This window comes from Giraffa tippelskirchi, chromosome 13 (genome assembly GCF_054371585.1).
Source record: "Giraffa tippelskirchi isolate mGirTip1 chromosome 13, T2T-mGirTip1v1.2.pri, whole genome shotgun sequence".
NCBI classification, from domain to species: domain Eukaryota; kingdom Metazoa; phylum Chordata; class Mammalia; order Artiodactyla; family Giraffidae; genus Giraffa; species Giraffa tippelskirchi.
In genome coordinates this window covers 107,950,963-107,967,131 of record NC_137287.1, presented here as the reverse complement: position 1 = coordinate 107,967,131, position 16,169 = coordinate 107,950,963, and the positions used below count along the sequence as shown (strand labels likewise).

At 42.6% G+C, this 16,169-nt stretch overlaps 1 protein-coding gene and 1 non-coding gene across 23 annotated transcripts in view; both read right to left on the bottom strand.

Annotated features, from left to right (window-relative positions):
• The window catches only part of RPN2 (ribophorin II), a 49,425-nt gene that overhangs the window by 28,823 nt on the left and 4,433 nt on the right, over positions 1–16,169 (bottom strand). For 21 of the 22 annotated variants that reach the window (XM_081560169.1, XM_081560177.1, XM_081560185.1 and 18 more), the window contains 4 exons: positions 8,371–8,466; positions 7,665–7,840; positions 2,869–2,944; positions 1,721–1,855 (listed from right to left, as the gene is read on the bottom strand). In XM_081560169.1, the coding sequence (XP_081416295.1) occupies positions 1,721–1,855; positions 2,869–2,944; positions 7,665–7,840; positions 8,371–8,466 (483 nt within the window). The remainder of the gene's footprint in view (positions 1–1,720; positions 1,856–2,868; positions 2,945–7,664; positions 7,841–8,370; positions 8,467–16,169) is intronic. The other variant, XM_081560188.1, reaches the window with a different exon arrangement.
• LOC145533612 (small nucleolar RNA SNORA38) lies at positions 9,655–9,785 on the bottom strand. The gene has a single exon (XR_014074199.1). It is a non-coding gene; the product is annotated as a small nucleolar RNA SNORA38 (small nucleolar RNA).

Here is a 16,169-nt window from a genome sequence, read left to right as displayed (position 1 = left end):
TTAACTCAGATCGCGACAAAGAGCCCGAAAAGACGGCTCTCAATCCTTTCCAAATAAGGAAACTGAGGCTAAAGGAAGTTAATTAACTCTTACAAGTTAAGACAGAAAAAAAAGAGAAGAAGAAGGACCAAAATTCACATGTAGGTCTGTTTGTCTCCGAAGTCCTTTCATAATAAAATATGTCCTTTCCTGTTTCCCCTCACCCTCCCAGCTTAGCTCCCCTCCTACCCAGCCCACCTCCACACAGGATGCTGGGACTAAGTTGGTGTTTACAAGACCAAACTGCACAGCCAAAACGTACATTAGAAAGAAACTAAAATAACTCTCCATTAAGAACTAATGGGCTGCTTAGAGGAGAGGACTGAAAGCAATTTTTTAAAAAAGTAGAACCTAAAAGGCATTATTAAAATTCTAGAGGTTGTTTGCTTAAGAGGAAACATTTTCCATTTCAATCAATTTTGTTTTTTAAAATCTACCATCTAACAAAAGAGCTCCCCTTGTTCCCGACAGTGTTATTCACAGTCGACATGAAATAATTTTCTTTAATTGTACCAATTACATTTTCCATCACTAAGCTGTTGACATGTTAAAATGGGGGACTGTTCACCAGAATGGTTATATCAAAAGCAGTGACAGCAAAATTATCCTAGCCAAATACCTGGTTGGTAGAAGCCTGGGAATAAAGCAAAAGAAAGTTTAAGTTGTTTTATGCAGAATATCGCCAATTCATCAACTGCACTGTGTACAGGAAAATCTCTAAATGATTTGTACCGTAAGACCCATGTTCTTGCACTTTCACCCATAATGGAAATTTAATAAGAGTGTAGTGCCTCTAGACCTCCTAAACTTAGGATGAAGGAGAAGACAACATAAAAATGCTAACACGTGAATAAATTATTAGATCATAGCCTACAGAGAAAATACAAAATTAACTCAAATTACTCGAGAAAGGTAATTATTTACTGTTTAGTTGAAACTCGGCACACAACTCACAATGCATTCCTAACACATAAAAGAAGTGGAAGTTCTAACTTGGGACCCAAATCTTTCCTCCTCAAATTAAAACAGCAGTAGCTTGTATTTGAAGTCCTTGAGATCAAGGGTTGGTCACCTTCTTACAAACAAGGGGTATCAAGAGGGTCCCACTCTCAAGACTTCCCACACACATTTCAACTAAGGGTTCTTTCAGGTTAACAAGCTCCTCTTGAAAAAAGAAAGAAAAGAATTAACTCTTGGGGGATGTCTGGTAGACACACATGCCGCTCAGTGAACTATGTCAATCAGCACAGATTACGTCTGATTGAGCCATCGCTGAGGGTCGAAGGGAGAGAGAACAGGCAGTTTTGACGTATAGGGCGCTTCTCAAGAGAAACAGGATGTGCATGGGCCACCAGCGTGGAAAGAATTCATGAGACAAGCAGTTAGGAGCGTTGGGGAGGAAAGGGAGGTGGACAGAGAATAATGCACTTGGCCTTTGCTCCACTATCTCGTGACAAAACCATATTCCATTTAAAACAAGCGTAGCAATTTGCTTTCATGCCTGTCCCACTGACAACCAGTTTCTCAAGAACAGGATTCACATTTTTCTTTCTCACTTCCATGCCGAACCCAAGATAGCCCAAAGCTAACCAAACAGCCCTCTCTGAAAAGCTATCATTAGGAGATAATGTCAAGGAGGCCTTTGAGTTTCATGCCAGAGAACAATGATGTAGGCAGGCACCTCCTTAATGGACGGCTCCGTCCCCACATGGTCCATAAGCTTGTAGGTGGCAGCCACAAACAATGCCGTCGTTTCCAGTCCTTCTTCAAACTGGAGATACACACCTCCTAGTTCATCCAGGCGAGCAACAAGGTCCTGTCATGACAGAAACGGAGGCTGGTTGAAGTCACGGGATAAAACAGAGATGAGATGTACAAACCACCGTCACTCCAGTGCAGACAAGGTTTTGGGAAATGTCAGTCTGCAGACCGCTTCAGTCACTCAGTGCTTTCTCAACAAAGGTGCTTAGGCAGAAAGTGAAGTACAGCATACAGGCATCTGAAGAGAATAGGATCTTCTGCAGCTCTGAGAGTGCTCCTTCCCTGACCCCTTCAACTTACGCCCAAGCCCAGGAGTCAGGGCACTCAAGGCACCAACTACTCTGGGCAGAAGGCCAGTGGTCCAGGCTGCGGTGTAGCCAGGAAGCATTGTGACATGGATGGATTTGATGGCCATCCATTTGCATACAACCTCTAGAGCTAAGCCTTTCTCTTCCTTAATCAATGTTCTAAAGGATGGAGAGAGACATACTGCTCTCCTGGGGAACATGAAGAGGCAGCTAACGTGCCTGTGGGGCAACCCAGTGACAACACTGTCAGACTGCCTGTCATCACTAGCTATGTGGTCCATGAGAGCAGGCTCTGAGCAGCGGGAGGGCCTGGGCAAAGGATGGAAGAAGAGCAAAAACCACAGTGACCACTTGCTGAGCGTCAATTCTGTACTAAGCACTTTAGAACTCCACTTGTTCCTACTACCACCATGTAGGGAAATTGAGGCTCAGACATTAATAATTCGCCCGAGATTACAAAGTAGTAAGTAGAAAAAATAATTGAATTTCAGGTTTGCTATGTTCTAAAATCTGTGGACTATGAGATCATACCTACAAAAGTAGGATGAAGTAGTTTGTTGTCTCATTGATGGTGTAACTATACTTGCCTAACCGATACTCCCTATGAAATATTGCTCTGATACAAAGAACAGAAGTGTGCCATGGATATGAAAAGAAAGGTAACTGGCTGTAACAAATGATTCATGTTTATCTGCAAGACTCTTCTAATGGGTTTCAAAGACAGGAACTGGGAGATTCACTTGCCAAAATAAATTTGTACCTCAATCTCCTCCACAATGCTTCTCAGGTCAGCCTGCTGGGACAGGTAGGAGGCCGTCTGCAGAGCCTGGACTGTTCTGGAATGTAAAGAGTAGAACCCCAATGAATGGCAAGTCTCTATGCAGCCCTTCCTGTATCGGGATATCCGGAAAATATCCCACTCTTGTTCTTTAGAAACGTAAGACAGTCTCGGGCCTGAAGGAGCTGGTTTACAATCTATATGGGAAAGAGGAAACAAAGACCATCACATTACAAGGAGTTCCCTGGTGATCTAGTGGTTAGGACTCAGCGCTCTCATCGCTGGGATCCCAGGTTCAATCACTGGTTGGGGAACTAAATCCCATAAGCCACGTAGTACAGCCAAAAAAAAAAAAAAAGACCACTACATCACAAAGTTCACTACAGCTAGAGAGAAGGCAATCTGGGCAACAGGATCCACAAAAGTACTGAAGGCAGAGAGAAGAGATGGAGCACCAGTGAACCCCCTTCTGAACCTCCGCTTGGTTCCTAATGGCACTGCACAGAGAACACCAGACTAAGACTTCATCAGCTCTAGAAGAGATACACTCTGAGAGAGAATGGGGGTCAATTCGACCAAGGTATATTGGGCATCCCCGTGTCATATGAGGTACTGTGCCAGGCAGAGGCTAGCTACCTGTTAACTTTCTATTTTTCTTACTCCAAGACCAAAGAAACTTTGTGGAATGTACATATGTAGGTTGCTGGTAGAATCTGGAGCAACTTTTCTGAAACCAGATGAATGCAATAGAAACAGGAAGCAGTTGGTAAACACATAGCCAACACTTGTGCTGTCGTCATCCTGCTAGGAGACCTGAAAGCTGCTCGTCCTTGAGGCATTAAATAAGGTGAAAGGAATAAAAAATTTGGTTCTCAAACCAGAGCCTATTCTTTTTTTTTTCTTTTCTATTTCTATTACCATTTATTTCCGACTATAAAAGTACGTATTTGTCAAAAATTCAAACAGATTACTAAAGAAAGTTAAATTTCTTTAGGTTATTTAAGAAAGTTAAAATTCCTGTAATGCCTACCCCTAAAAGATACCTGCTCTCTAATTTATCTTTAATTTAATAGACTGTACACACCTTTCCATGAGTACATATAAATGTATTTCATCCTTATTAACAACAACAAAGTATTATATTGCTTAGATGAACCATAATTTATTCATTTAATCTTCAACTGATGAACACTTATGTTTTACTAGGGCATGCAGTGTTGTAACTGTTAACCCTTATCCATGGTTGTATATGTATATATACATTTTAATTCACTGAAGTGAAATTCACATGAAATTAGCCATTTGAAAGTGAACAATTCAGAGGCATTTAGTATGTTTCACAATGTTGTGTAATCACCACCTCTATATATTCCTAAAGCATTCCCATCAGTCCAAAATATTAATAAAACCCCATATCCATTAAACAGTTTCATTCCATTTCCCATCCTCCACTCTCTCCCTGCCCCCTGGCCCCTGGCAATCTGTGTTCGTCTCTATGGATTTACCTATTCTGGATATTTCATATAAATGGAGTCATACAAATGTGACCTTTTGTGTTTAGCTTCTTTCATTTAGCATAATGTTTTCAAGGCTTGTCCACTCTGTAACACAATCAGTACTTCATTCTTAAGGTGCGATGTAGTATGTATGTCCGACAAAGGTTTGCATAGTCAAAGCTTACGGTTTTTCCAGTGACTAGTGGAAAACTACTGTATGGATGTGAGAGCTGAGCACCAAAGAATTGATGCTTTCAAACTGGGGTGCTGGAGAAGACTCTTGAGAGTCCACGGGAATGCAAGGAAATCAAACCAGTCAATCCTAAAGGAAATCAACCCTGAATATTCATTGGAAGGACTGATGCTGAAGCTAAAGCTCCAACACTTTGGCTACTTGACGTGAAGAGCCAACTCATTGGAAAAGACTCTGATGCTGGGAAAGATTGACGGCAGGAGGAGAAGGGGGCGACAGAGGAAGAGATGTTTGGATGGCATCACTGACTCAATGGACATGAGTTTGAGCAAGTTCCAGGAGTTGGTGATGGACAGGGAAGCCTGGCGTGCTGGGGTCGCAAAGAGTTGGGCATGACTTAGTGACCAAACAATAAACAACAAGTATGTCCATGTAAGATATTTTATTAGGTTCTATTCTCTTAATGTGGATAACTTGGAATGGAAATGGTGCTTTTAGAAGTGGAATGGAGAGAGCTGAGGACCCCTGGTGGTTAAGCTGATGCTGCTCAACCCCAGAAAGGTTCTCTAATTCTCAAGAGATGACCAGGCCTTTGTGTAAAAACACCATTTATCAAGTCAGTATTTTGGGGGATGTATAGAGAGAATTTGTCTGCTTTCATTGCGATCATAACAATTTAGATTCCCTCCATGGAAAACAAATCCCATTAAGTTGGCAAGCTGGAAAACAGAGGAGTCAGAATTCATGGAGAGGGAAGTGTTCAATGACCCTTCTGGGATGCTTGTTAGAAAGCACTTGAGAAAATGAAACCTGAATTTCCAAACAAGATAGAAATCCCACATCTGCCTGCAATAAACGCTGAGCCCAGAAAAGACTGCTAGGAGAGCCTAGAAAGAACTTTTCAATTAAGATACCATTTTTCTCTTCTTCGGAACAAGGAACGTCATGCTGGTAACAACCTCAGAAGTTTTCAGAATGAAACTAATCCACTTAGATTTTGAAAAAATTTATCATTGGCTTTATTTATTCCCCAATCACCAACTTCTCTCCCTCTGGAGCACTATATGCAAACACTAAGAAAGCAGATCCTGTCTTACTAACATACTGTCGATGATTCAAAGACACTGGGTTATGAGAGACCAAAACAGCATCTGGTTAGATTGTTCACTCAAGCTTACAAATGTTCTTTTCCTGTTCTGGACAAGTTTATGAACATTCATTTCCTAGAATAAGTCCAATTAAATGTAGAAGGCCCATTTAGAAAAGTCCTAATTTATATCAGATTCCTATAACAGGGCAATTGAGTAGTAATATTATATAAGGCATTCTGCCAGTTTGATCTTCACAATAACCCTATGAGACCGCTATCATTCTCCCTGTTTAACATACGAAAACACTGAAGTTTAGGGAGGTTAAACAGCCTGCTCATGGTCACAAAGACATTAAGTAGAAGAGGCTGGACTTGAACATTTCTCTCGCATCCCAAGCGCGTGGTCTTCCTACCTGAAGTTTTTTACAAGAGGAGAGAATAGAAATATAAAAGTATAGTTTTGAACTTAACTCTTTCTTGGGCACCTACCATGTACCAGGCTCTCTAAGCACTACAAATAAAGCTTACAATCTAATCCAGAAAAAATTACAATATAATCAAGGAAGTAACCAGCTCCTTAAGAAAGGGACCTGAGAAGGAAATGCTCTAGCAAGCATGAACTCCATGTGGCCCATGCCCACTAACACCAGGCACTGCACTAAGCTCTTCACAAGAACTATCTTACTGAACCTTAATATTTGTTCAATGATGTAAGGATTACTGATCTCATTTACAGATGAGGCTCAGAGAGGTTAGTAACTTGCCCAAAGTCACACAGCAAGAAACAGAGCTGGTATTCAAACTCAAGTCTAACAGACCCCAAAATGGATGTACTTTCTTTGTACTTCTTTCTGTTCTGGAGTTTAGAGGGAGATTTTCCCATCTGCTCAGAAGGCAACAGAAAGATTTTTCTGTAGAAGGTGGCATCTGAGTGAGGCACTGACAATGAATTCATGACAGGAGACAAAGTGGTGATAAGTCATATGACCTGAAACCAGATGACCACAAGGGCCAAGCACTGGGCAAAGTGGGCACAAAATGTCATTTCTAGGAAAAGTCCCAGCCCCCAAGTCACTGATTACTGACCACGTGAAAATGAGTAGGACGTGAGAGTGACAAAGAGAAAGGCAACTGTGAACCTGCTCTTACAAAGCTTCAAGTTTAGAAACATTTTAGTTCCTAGCAAAAACAAAAAACAAACCAAACAAGACACTAGGAGACAACTGAACTATTCTGCAGTAGGGCACTGTGTCACTAATGTCTTGCTGATGATAAATAGGAGTCCAGGTACTCCAATTCCTCTTAGGGTTGCAATTAAATGGGGGACATGTAGAAAATGAAATATACGTATGCTGTGTTTAATGAGGAGTTTCAGGATCAAAGAGGGAAAAAAAACTACCTACAACTTTTAAGTTTAGTAAATATCCTGAAGTCAGTTACAATACATGTATAATAAATGTATAACAAACGGGAAAGTTGCTCAGTGTTCCTTCCTAGCGGGTGCTTCTCCTTCACCTGAGCCTTTTGCAGACAAGCAGGGTTAGATCCCTAGGATACTCACCCCTCTGAGCCCTTACTCCCCTGCTGGGTGCTATCACCCACACCTCTAACGGACCCCATGAACTCTCCTCCAGGGCAGAGTCTCCACTACCACCATCACACCGTGGCCTGGCCAAGCCTCAGCACGAGACGCACATGGCTCCCTGGCCTCCCTCTCCCTTGGTCACTCCTACCTTTGCTTCAGCTCCTAACCTCAAAAGCAACCGTGTCTCTCTGTAGCAGCATGCTTATGTTCTGACTCAGTTTTTGCCTTGGCCAGAGCAGCTACAGGAGACCATGTCTTGGGGAGCTGCACGAGGACATGGACCTTAGTACAATACGATGTCTGTAGTGCTGACAGGGCACCTGGAGCACAGCAGGTGCCCAGACAACACTGTGGAACCAGTGGATGCAGCCTTTCAGGGAAGCAGCCTGAGAAGCACTTGAGATGCGCACTTACGCCAGCACGGTCTCCTCCTTGCTGAGGCGAGCAGTAAGGGCACCGAGCACCTCCCGGGAAGCCAAGGGGAGGCCAAAGCCACTCAGGGCTGCCACTGCATGGTAGATCTGGGCCACTGAGGAGTCTTCGCTCACAGCTGCCAGCAGCAGGTCTTTGGTCTCATTTGAAATAGAGATCTAAGAAAGGACGGGCAGACACAGAGCTTAGAACAGGTGAGGGCAGCCTGCAGCAGGCAGAGCCACTACCAGTCACATCACCCACCTGGTCCTCAATTACTCTCTTCAACATCTCAGAAGCCAGAGTTAAATATCTGGGAAACCTCAGCACAACACTTTTGAAAATATTCTGGCAAGTCACTAGCCTACTGATAGAGTTCTCCTGTGTTCAAAAAAATGGATTTCTAGAAATTTAATCTTTCACTTGAAACATTTTGAAATGTTAGAGGGAGACTGTAAGAAAAAAAGCAAGACTTCCCAGAAGAGAGACAACTCGAGGAAGAAGTTACTTAAAAATTCATGAAAAGTGAAAACTTGGGAAACATAAACCAAGTCCATTTCTTTAAGAAAAAAAAAAACCCCACAAGAATGGAATTCCCACCCATACGGAATAGTCTCCTTGCTAAAAAAAAAGTCTCACGTGACCACCCTTCTTTAAAAAAGGACTTGACAGTTTAAAGTAAACACAAAAGTGAAGAAGCTGGACTCACCTCACACCCCGCGAGGGCCTGGCTGGACTGGGCGGCGTAGAAAAGGGAATCCACATTGCTGGGATCAAGGTTTGATTTAATGAAGGTGCACGCTTTCTAAACAGAGGGAAAATCAATGGTAAGTGGTGATACACACGATGGCTGGGTCAAGTGTACGTTTTTTTTGAAAGACAAATTTTGAGGGACAAAAATTTTTTTGAAAGACAAAAATTCTGAGCAATCTATGATGGCTTAAAGAATAAGCTACACAAGATTTCATTTTTAAACAGATATTTTTCACAGGAAGCTATATTACCCCCAAATGCTAACTTCATAGAAACAGCAACTCTAGGGCTTCCCTGGTGGCTCAGTTGGTAAAGAATCTGCCTGCAAAGCAGAAGACCTGGGTTTGATTCCTGGGTTGTGAAGATCCCCACCTGGAGAAGGGAATGGCTACCCACTCCAGTATTCTTGCCTAGAGAATTCCACGAACAGAGGAGCCTGCTGGGCTATAGTGCTTGGGGTCATAAAGACTTTTTTTGTTTTTTTTACACACACATAGTCCTTCTGAACCTAGAAAGTAAGGAAAGAAAACACTTCCATTGACCATCTGCTCTGGCTGTAACCTATGCAGGATGTTTACGATGCTCTTTCTCTTAATGAACATGAGGACCCTGTGGTAGATATTATCATCCCCATTGAACAGAATAAGAAACTGAGGTTCAGCATTGGTAAGTAACCTCATGAAGGTCACAAAGCTAATAAATGGCAATGTCTTCACTCAGATGTCTCCACAGCTAAGTCAGGTTCAACACATCTAAAAAGGATTTGAGGAAGAAAACAATCTATTCAAGAAATCCTTTCAGCAGAATGTGGGGAATTAATGTGTGCTTTGTCGCCATCTGGTGCTTTAACAATAGAACAACATCCAAAGCCCCAAATAATGAAGGGCATTGTTACCACTTTTTGAACACTTAAAATGTGGCAAGCAGTGTTGACAAGTGCTGTATAAGCATTTCTCCTTTAATAAGAGGATCTATGCATTAGGTCCTCCTATCACCTAAATTTTACAGATAAGAAAACTGGGGCATAAGGTCACTCAGCTCTTAATGGAGGAACTGGAATTCAGCCCCAGGCAGCCTGGCTTCAGTCTGAGCTAAACAACCTTTCTCGGGACTACAAAAACGACCTGTTCCTGTGTAAAACCAGCATCATGCCTACTATACTTGCTTTGCAGAGACAGATCTACCAGCAGTCGGTGATTTCAAAGCTCAAAATGCTGGCAGCTTGTTTTTGCTTTTTTTCCTATGTGGGATGGTTGATCTTGAGCCTGCAGGAAGGAAGCTGGCCCCAGACTTCTCCACGTCCACATTTCTTTGCCTCCAATTCTTACGTGTCTAAAGACAGGAAACCACAGACACGCCTTTGTAGGAGGGTCATGCATGCTCAGTCGTGTTCCATTCTTTTCAACCTCATGGACTATAGCCCGCCAGGCCCCTCTTGGGGAAAATTCCATGAATACAGAGGCAAGAATACTGGAGTTGGTTGCCATTTCCTCCTCCAGGGGATCTTCCCAATCCAGGGATTGAACCTGCATCTCCTGCATTGGCAGGCAGATTCTTTACCACAGAGTCACCTGGGAAGCCCTACATATACAGTACTTGACACCGAAATGAAAGATGCTCATTCTCTGTTAACACCTAAAATCAACTCTCATTCCACACTCCACTGTTCCCAGAGCTGTGCTCTCTTCTCATACTTATTTAACCCCATTCCTCTGTTTTCCTGCTGAATCTGTTATGACAAAATAACCAAAATCTCCCCTAATGATCTATCTATGAGAGCAGCCAACTCAGTGGATCTAACAGAACTGAGGGAGTTCTCCCTACTAACTGAAAGCAACGACAGCTGAGCAGGACACACCCCACGACACAGAAGTGGCAGTAACAGAGACTCTCTCTCAATTGTTTCATTTAATGTGCATCTCTAATAAGGAAATCCACCAGCTCCTAAACGTCCATACAACTCCCTTCCTTCCACGGCTTACAATGGACACATCACACCCTCACCACAGCATGTTTCATGAGTGATTAGAAAAATGAAGTATGTGATTAAGCCATTTATTTTTTGATTAAGAGGCACATTTAGAGAGCTTTCATTTCTATTATGCTCAAGTTTACAATTCATTCATTCAACAAATATTTGTGGAACACCTTCTGTTCAGTAGGCATTAAGCAATGCGGATGGCAGTTTGATAAAAACAAAACATCATTGTACATGAACTACCACTATTACATAACAGTACTATTAAGAGCTAATACTGATTACACACGTATTACCTGCCATCACCATGCTAACTACCATACATTCATCACCTGTGAACTATTTCCATGTTACAGATGAGAAAACAAAGATTCTGAAAGGTCCGGTAAGCAGCACAGGTCCCTCAGTGGTGCAGTTGTGCAGTCAAGATCCTGAAGCCAACCACTGAATTAGGAACAAAAAGCCACAGCTAATCATACAATTTGGACAAGGAGATGGCAACCCACTCCAGTATTCCTGCCCGGAGAATCCCATGGACAGAGAAGCCTGGCATGCTACAGTCCATGGAGTCCCAAGAGTCAGACACGACTTAGCGACTAAACCACCACCACCACCAATCACACAATTAGCTGTGGTGGTGAAGACTCTTGAGAGTCCCTTGGATGCAACAAGATCAAACCACTCAATCCTAAAGGAAATCAGTCCTGAATTATTCATTGGAAGGACTAATGCTAAAGCTGAAACTCCAATACTTTGGCCACCTGATGGGAAGGACTAACTCATTTAAAAAGACCCTGATGCTGGGAAAGATTAAAGGCAGAAGGAGAAGGGGATGACAGAGAATGAGACGGTTGGATGGCATCCTTGACTCGATGGACATGAGTTTTAGCAAGCTCCGGGAGTTGGTGATGAACAGGGAAGCCTAGTCTGCTGTAGTCCATGGAGTCGCAGAGAGTTGGACACAACTAAGCCACTGAACTGAATCACTCAATTACCCCCGAATCACAGTGCACTGCAGCTGTCTGGATGGCTTTAGCCTATACCTTCAGCCCGGGCCAACATCCACTCGAACTCGTGACATCAGCAGAGAACACCCGCAGGGGCATGAGTTCAACCTAAATCCACATGCAGCTCCAAATCATGAGACAGATTAAAAGGTAGCGTTCTAGGCTTCCCTGGCGGTCTAGTGGTTAGGAATCTGCCTGTCAATGCAGGGTACTCGGGTTCAATCCCTAGTCTGGGAGAAAGGATCCTACATGCTGCAGGGCAACTGGGCCCGTGCACAACTACTGAGCCTGCACTCTAGAGCCCATGAACTACAACTACTGAAGCCCACTTGCCTACAGCCTATGCTCCACAATAAGAGAAGCCACCGCAATGAGCAGCCTGCACACAACTAGAGAAAGCCCGCATGCCGCAACCAAGACCCAGCGCAGCCGAAAAATACAGAAATAAATCTTTTTTAAAAAAGGTATCATTCAAGTTAGAGTGAGACTACCCCACTCCTCCAGGAGGCCCCTGGACTGAATCCTATGGTCCCACAGATGTTTGAAATCCATCAGTAGAAACCACTCATCTGCATTCAAATCCGCCAAAATTTAAAATTAACCTAATAATCCCATTTTCTCTCCTATACCTGATGATACAAAAACTCTGCTGGTCAAGACTGCTCCACCCTATGCCTCCCAATTGTTCTCTCTCTTCCCAGGCCCTTCACAAACAGTCTGGGCTGTCCATACCGTATCTACACCAGCACCGTCTGAACTCATATGAATAAATTATAAATAAAAGCAAAAGTTTTAAAATATTAATTATAACAATACTGAACAATCAAAGGGCCTTTCATGGGCCTGTTACCTATTAGGCATAACGTGATTTCACATTATCTTTTCAATGATCCCAGGAGAAAGGCACCATCAACTCCCATTTTATGGAGATGCAGCCAAGATCAAAAGCTTGGGCTAATGACTCTGTTGCTTGTGCACTTTCTTTTGAGCAAAACTAATTTTATCAGGCGGTACCCTGACCTAGAGGGTTTACAACAACATGAGGAAAGTCGGTTTCAACAGTCACACACAGAGATGCCGGGCGGGAGCAAGTAACAGCTGTCGGGAAGGTATCTGAATTTCTGAATAGGTGCAGCTCTCCTACAGCAGGGTTAGCAAATTTCCTATAAAGGGCCAGAGAATAAACAGGGCTTGGGGGCCAGATAACTCCCTTTAGTAATTACTCACCTTTACTGTTAAAGTGCAAAAGTAGCCATAAGCAATATATAAATGATGGGTCTAGTTGCGTTCCAGTTAACTTTTATTTATAGCAACAGGCTTCAAGCTGGATTTGACCCTGGGGGCCATTATTCAGATGATGGTTGGCAGACACAGGGCAATTTTCTTAACCTTTCTGAACTTGTGTTTTCTCCTCTATTACTGGAAAATATTTCTGACCATACAGAATTAAGAACTGTGGAAAATTCTTAAAGAGATGGGGAATACCAGACCACCTAACCTGCCTCTTTGAGAAATCTGTATGCAGGTCAGGAAGCAATAGTTAGAACTGGACATGGAACAACAGACTGGTTCCAAGCAGGGAAAAGAATACATCAAGGCTGTATATTGTCACTTTGCTTATTTAACTTATATGCAGAGTACATCATGAGAAACGCTGGGCCAGATGAAGCACAAGCTGGAATCAAGATTGCCAGGAGACATACCAATAACCTCAAATATGAAAATGACACCACTGTTATGGCAGAAAGCGAAGAAGAACTAAAGAGCCTCTTGATGAAAGTGAAAGAAGAGAGTGAAAAAGTTGGCTTAAAACTCAACATTCAGAAAACTAAGATCATGGCATCCGGTCCCATCACTTCATGGCAAATAGATGGGCAAACAGTGGAAAGTGACAGACTTTCCTCTTTTGGGCTCCAAAATCACTGCAGATGGTGACTGCAGCCATGAAATCAAAAGATGCTTTCTCCTTGGAAGAAAAGTTATGACCAACCTAGACAGTATATTAAAAAGCAGAGACGTTACTTTGCCAACAAAGGTCCGTCTAGTCAAAGCTATGGTTTTTCCAGTAGTCATGTATGGATGTGAGAGTTGGACTATAAAGAAAGCTAAGCACCGAAGAATTGATGCTTTTGAACTGTGTGTGGTGTTGGAGAAGACTCTTGAGAGTCCCTTGGACTGCAAGAAGATCCAACCAATCCACCCTAAAGGAAATCAGTCCTGACTATTCATTGGAAGGACTGATGCTGAGGCTGAAACTCCAATACTTTGGCCACCTGATGGGAAGAATTGACTCATGTGAAAAGACCCTGATGCTGGGAAAGATTGAAGGTGGGAGAAGGGGACAATAGAGGATGAGATAGTAGGATGGCATCACCAACTCAATGGACATGAGTTTGAATAAACTCCAGGAGTTGGTGATGGACAGAGAGGCCTGGCGTGCTGCAGTCCATGGGGTCACAAAGAGTCAGACACCACTGAGCGACTGAACTGAACTGAGAATTAAGAACACTCAAAATAACATGTCCAGTGTATCTGGTGTATATGAGATATTCAATAGATAATAGCAATTACTGATTCTAGTCTCAGCCAGGAAAGATAAACTGAGGACATCAGAAATTCTCAAACACTACCAGTTCACAAAAATACACACATACAGAAACATTTTGGCCCACTGGCAAAAATGGAACATTTTGAGCATCAAAAAAAATAACAATTGCAATGGACTTCAAGATATCAACTGGGACTACCTGTTCTGACCAGGACGGAATTAAAATATTAAACTGCCACATATAACTATAAAGCTGAACAAAATGAGATGTTGAGACACCAGACAGCACAAGGCTGTGATCCTTGAAAAAAAATAAAAAGTATGACAGTAGTACAAATGATGGGAGTTTGAAGAGAAATATTTTGTTATAAGATCCTTCCCTTATTCATGATGTGGCAAAATAATTCAAAATATACTGTGGTAAGTTAAGATCCATATTACAGGGACTTCCCTGGTGGTCCAGTGGTTGAGAATCCACCTGCCAATGCAGGGGACATGGGTTCAATCCCTGGTCCAGAAGATTCCATATGCCACAGGACAACTAAGCCCAGGCCACAAAGACTAAGCCTAGAGCCCATGAGCTGCAGCTATTGAAACCTGTGCACCCTAGAGCCTGTGCTCACCAGCAAGAGAAGCCTCCGCAATGAGAAGCCTGTCCACCACAGCTAGAGTAGCCTCCACACACCGCAACTAGAGAGAGCCCACAAGCAGCCACCAAGACCCAGTACAGCCAAATAAGTCAATTTTTTTAAAAAAGATGTATATTACAATCTCTAGATCAACTGCTAAAAAACTAAGCAAAAAAGTCAATAGAAGAGATAAACTATTTAGAAAGATTTGATCTAAGAAAGGAAAGGAAGAGGAAAGAATGGATAGACAAATAGAAAATAAAATGGTAGACTTAAACCCAACAGTATAGTTACAAAAAATATAAATGAACTAAATCCCTAAATAAGAGACTGAGATTGTCAGAATAGATTAAAAAATAAATCCCTACTGTATGCTGTGTACGAGATAGACTAGTGTGACCAACACCTGACGCTACTGATTCAACTTTATCGTAACTAAAAATGAAACAATCAGGTATCACGCATCCACTAAAAGGAAGTACACAGCACTGCCTACAAACTGACCCTGAATATAAATAAGCCTCAAGAACTTTCGGTTTATAAGAATCCAAGAAGCAAGAAAACATGTTCAAAAACAACATGAGGATATAATCAATCAAAGGCAGTATGTGGAAAATTCTCCAGGACAAGTGACCTGGCTTGTTCCATAAGTAAAAGATGGGGGCAGAGGGAGACTGTTAAAGATGAAAAGGATCTGCGAGTCAGGGAGGAGGCCAAGACAGGCCTTAGCAAAGGGACTGAGCAGCTAACTGGACACGTTACCTACCGCTCCCTAAAATGCACTGTCCCCTGAAGATTATATTGCCCTAATCTGTTGAACCCAGGCATGGCTACGGGACTTGCTTTAGGCAAAGAAATGAGAAAGAAAAAAGAAGTGGCAGGTATCTCTTCTGAAGAGAAGTTGTAAAAGTCACACTTTCATCTCTACAACACTCCAGAAAGAGACTACTCCATCAGACTAAATCTTAGCCTGAAGAATATGGAGCAAAGCCCCAGCTGACTGTTGATGGCCATATTATAGTACAAGTGACAAAAAAACTTTAGCCATAAACCATTTAAATGTGGGGCCATTTCCATGCTAGTGTAAGAAAGGCAGCATTCTAAAGATGCCATTATCAGATTTCCATCCATTGATTATGTATTTAAACACTAACCTAAGAATTGCTATGAAGGGATTTTTTAGGTGTAATTAAAGCCCCAAATCAGCAGACCTTAAAATTTAGAGATTCTCCAGGTAGGCCTGACCTAAAAGGTAAGCCCTTTAATTGCAGAGTTTTCTCCAACTGGTAGCAGAAGAGGAGGTCAGAGAGACTTGAAGAGTAAGGACTCAACATGCCATGACTGACCTAAGTGGGGACAGGGCAAGATGAGAAGAAAGGAGGTGGCTGTAAGGAGTGGACAGCAGCCCTTGGCTTGACAATGAGAAAATGGGGACCTCAGACCCACGACCACAAGAAACTGGATTCTGCCAACAACCTGAAGAGCCTCCAGGTTAAGAGCCAAGCCTGGCCGACACCTTCAAAGCGACCTATGAGACACTAAGCAGAGAGCCCCGCCAAGCCTGTCTGGACGTCTGACCTGCAGAACTATCTA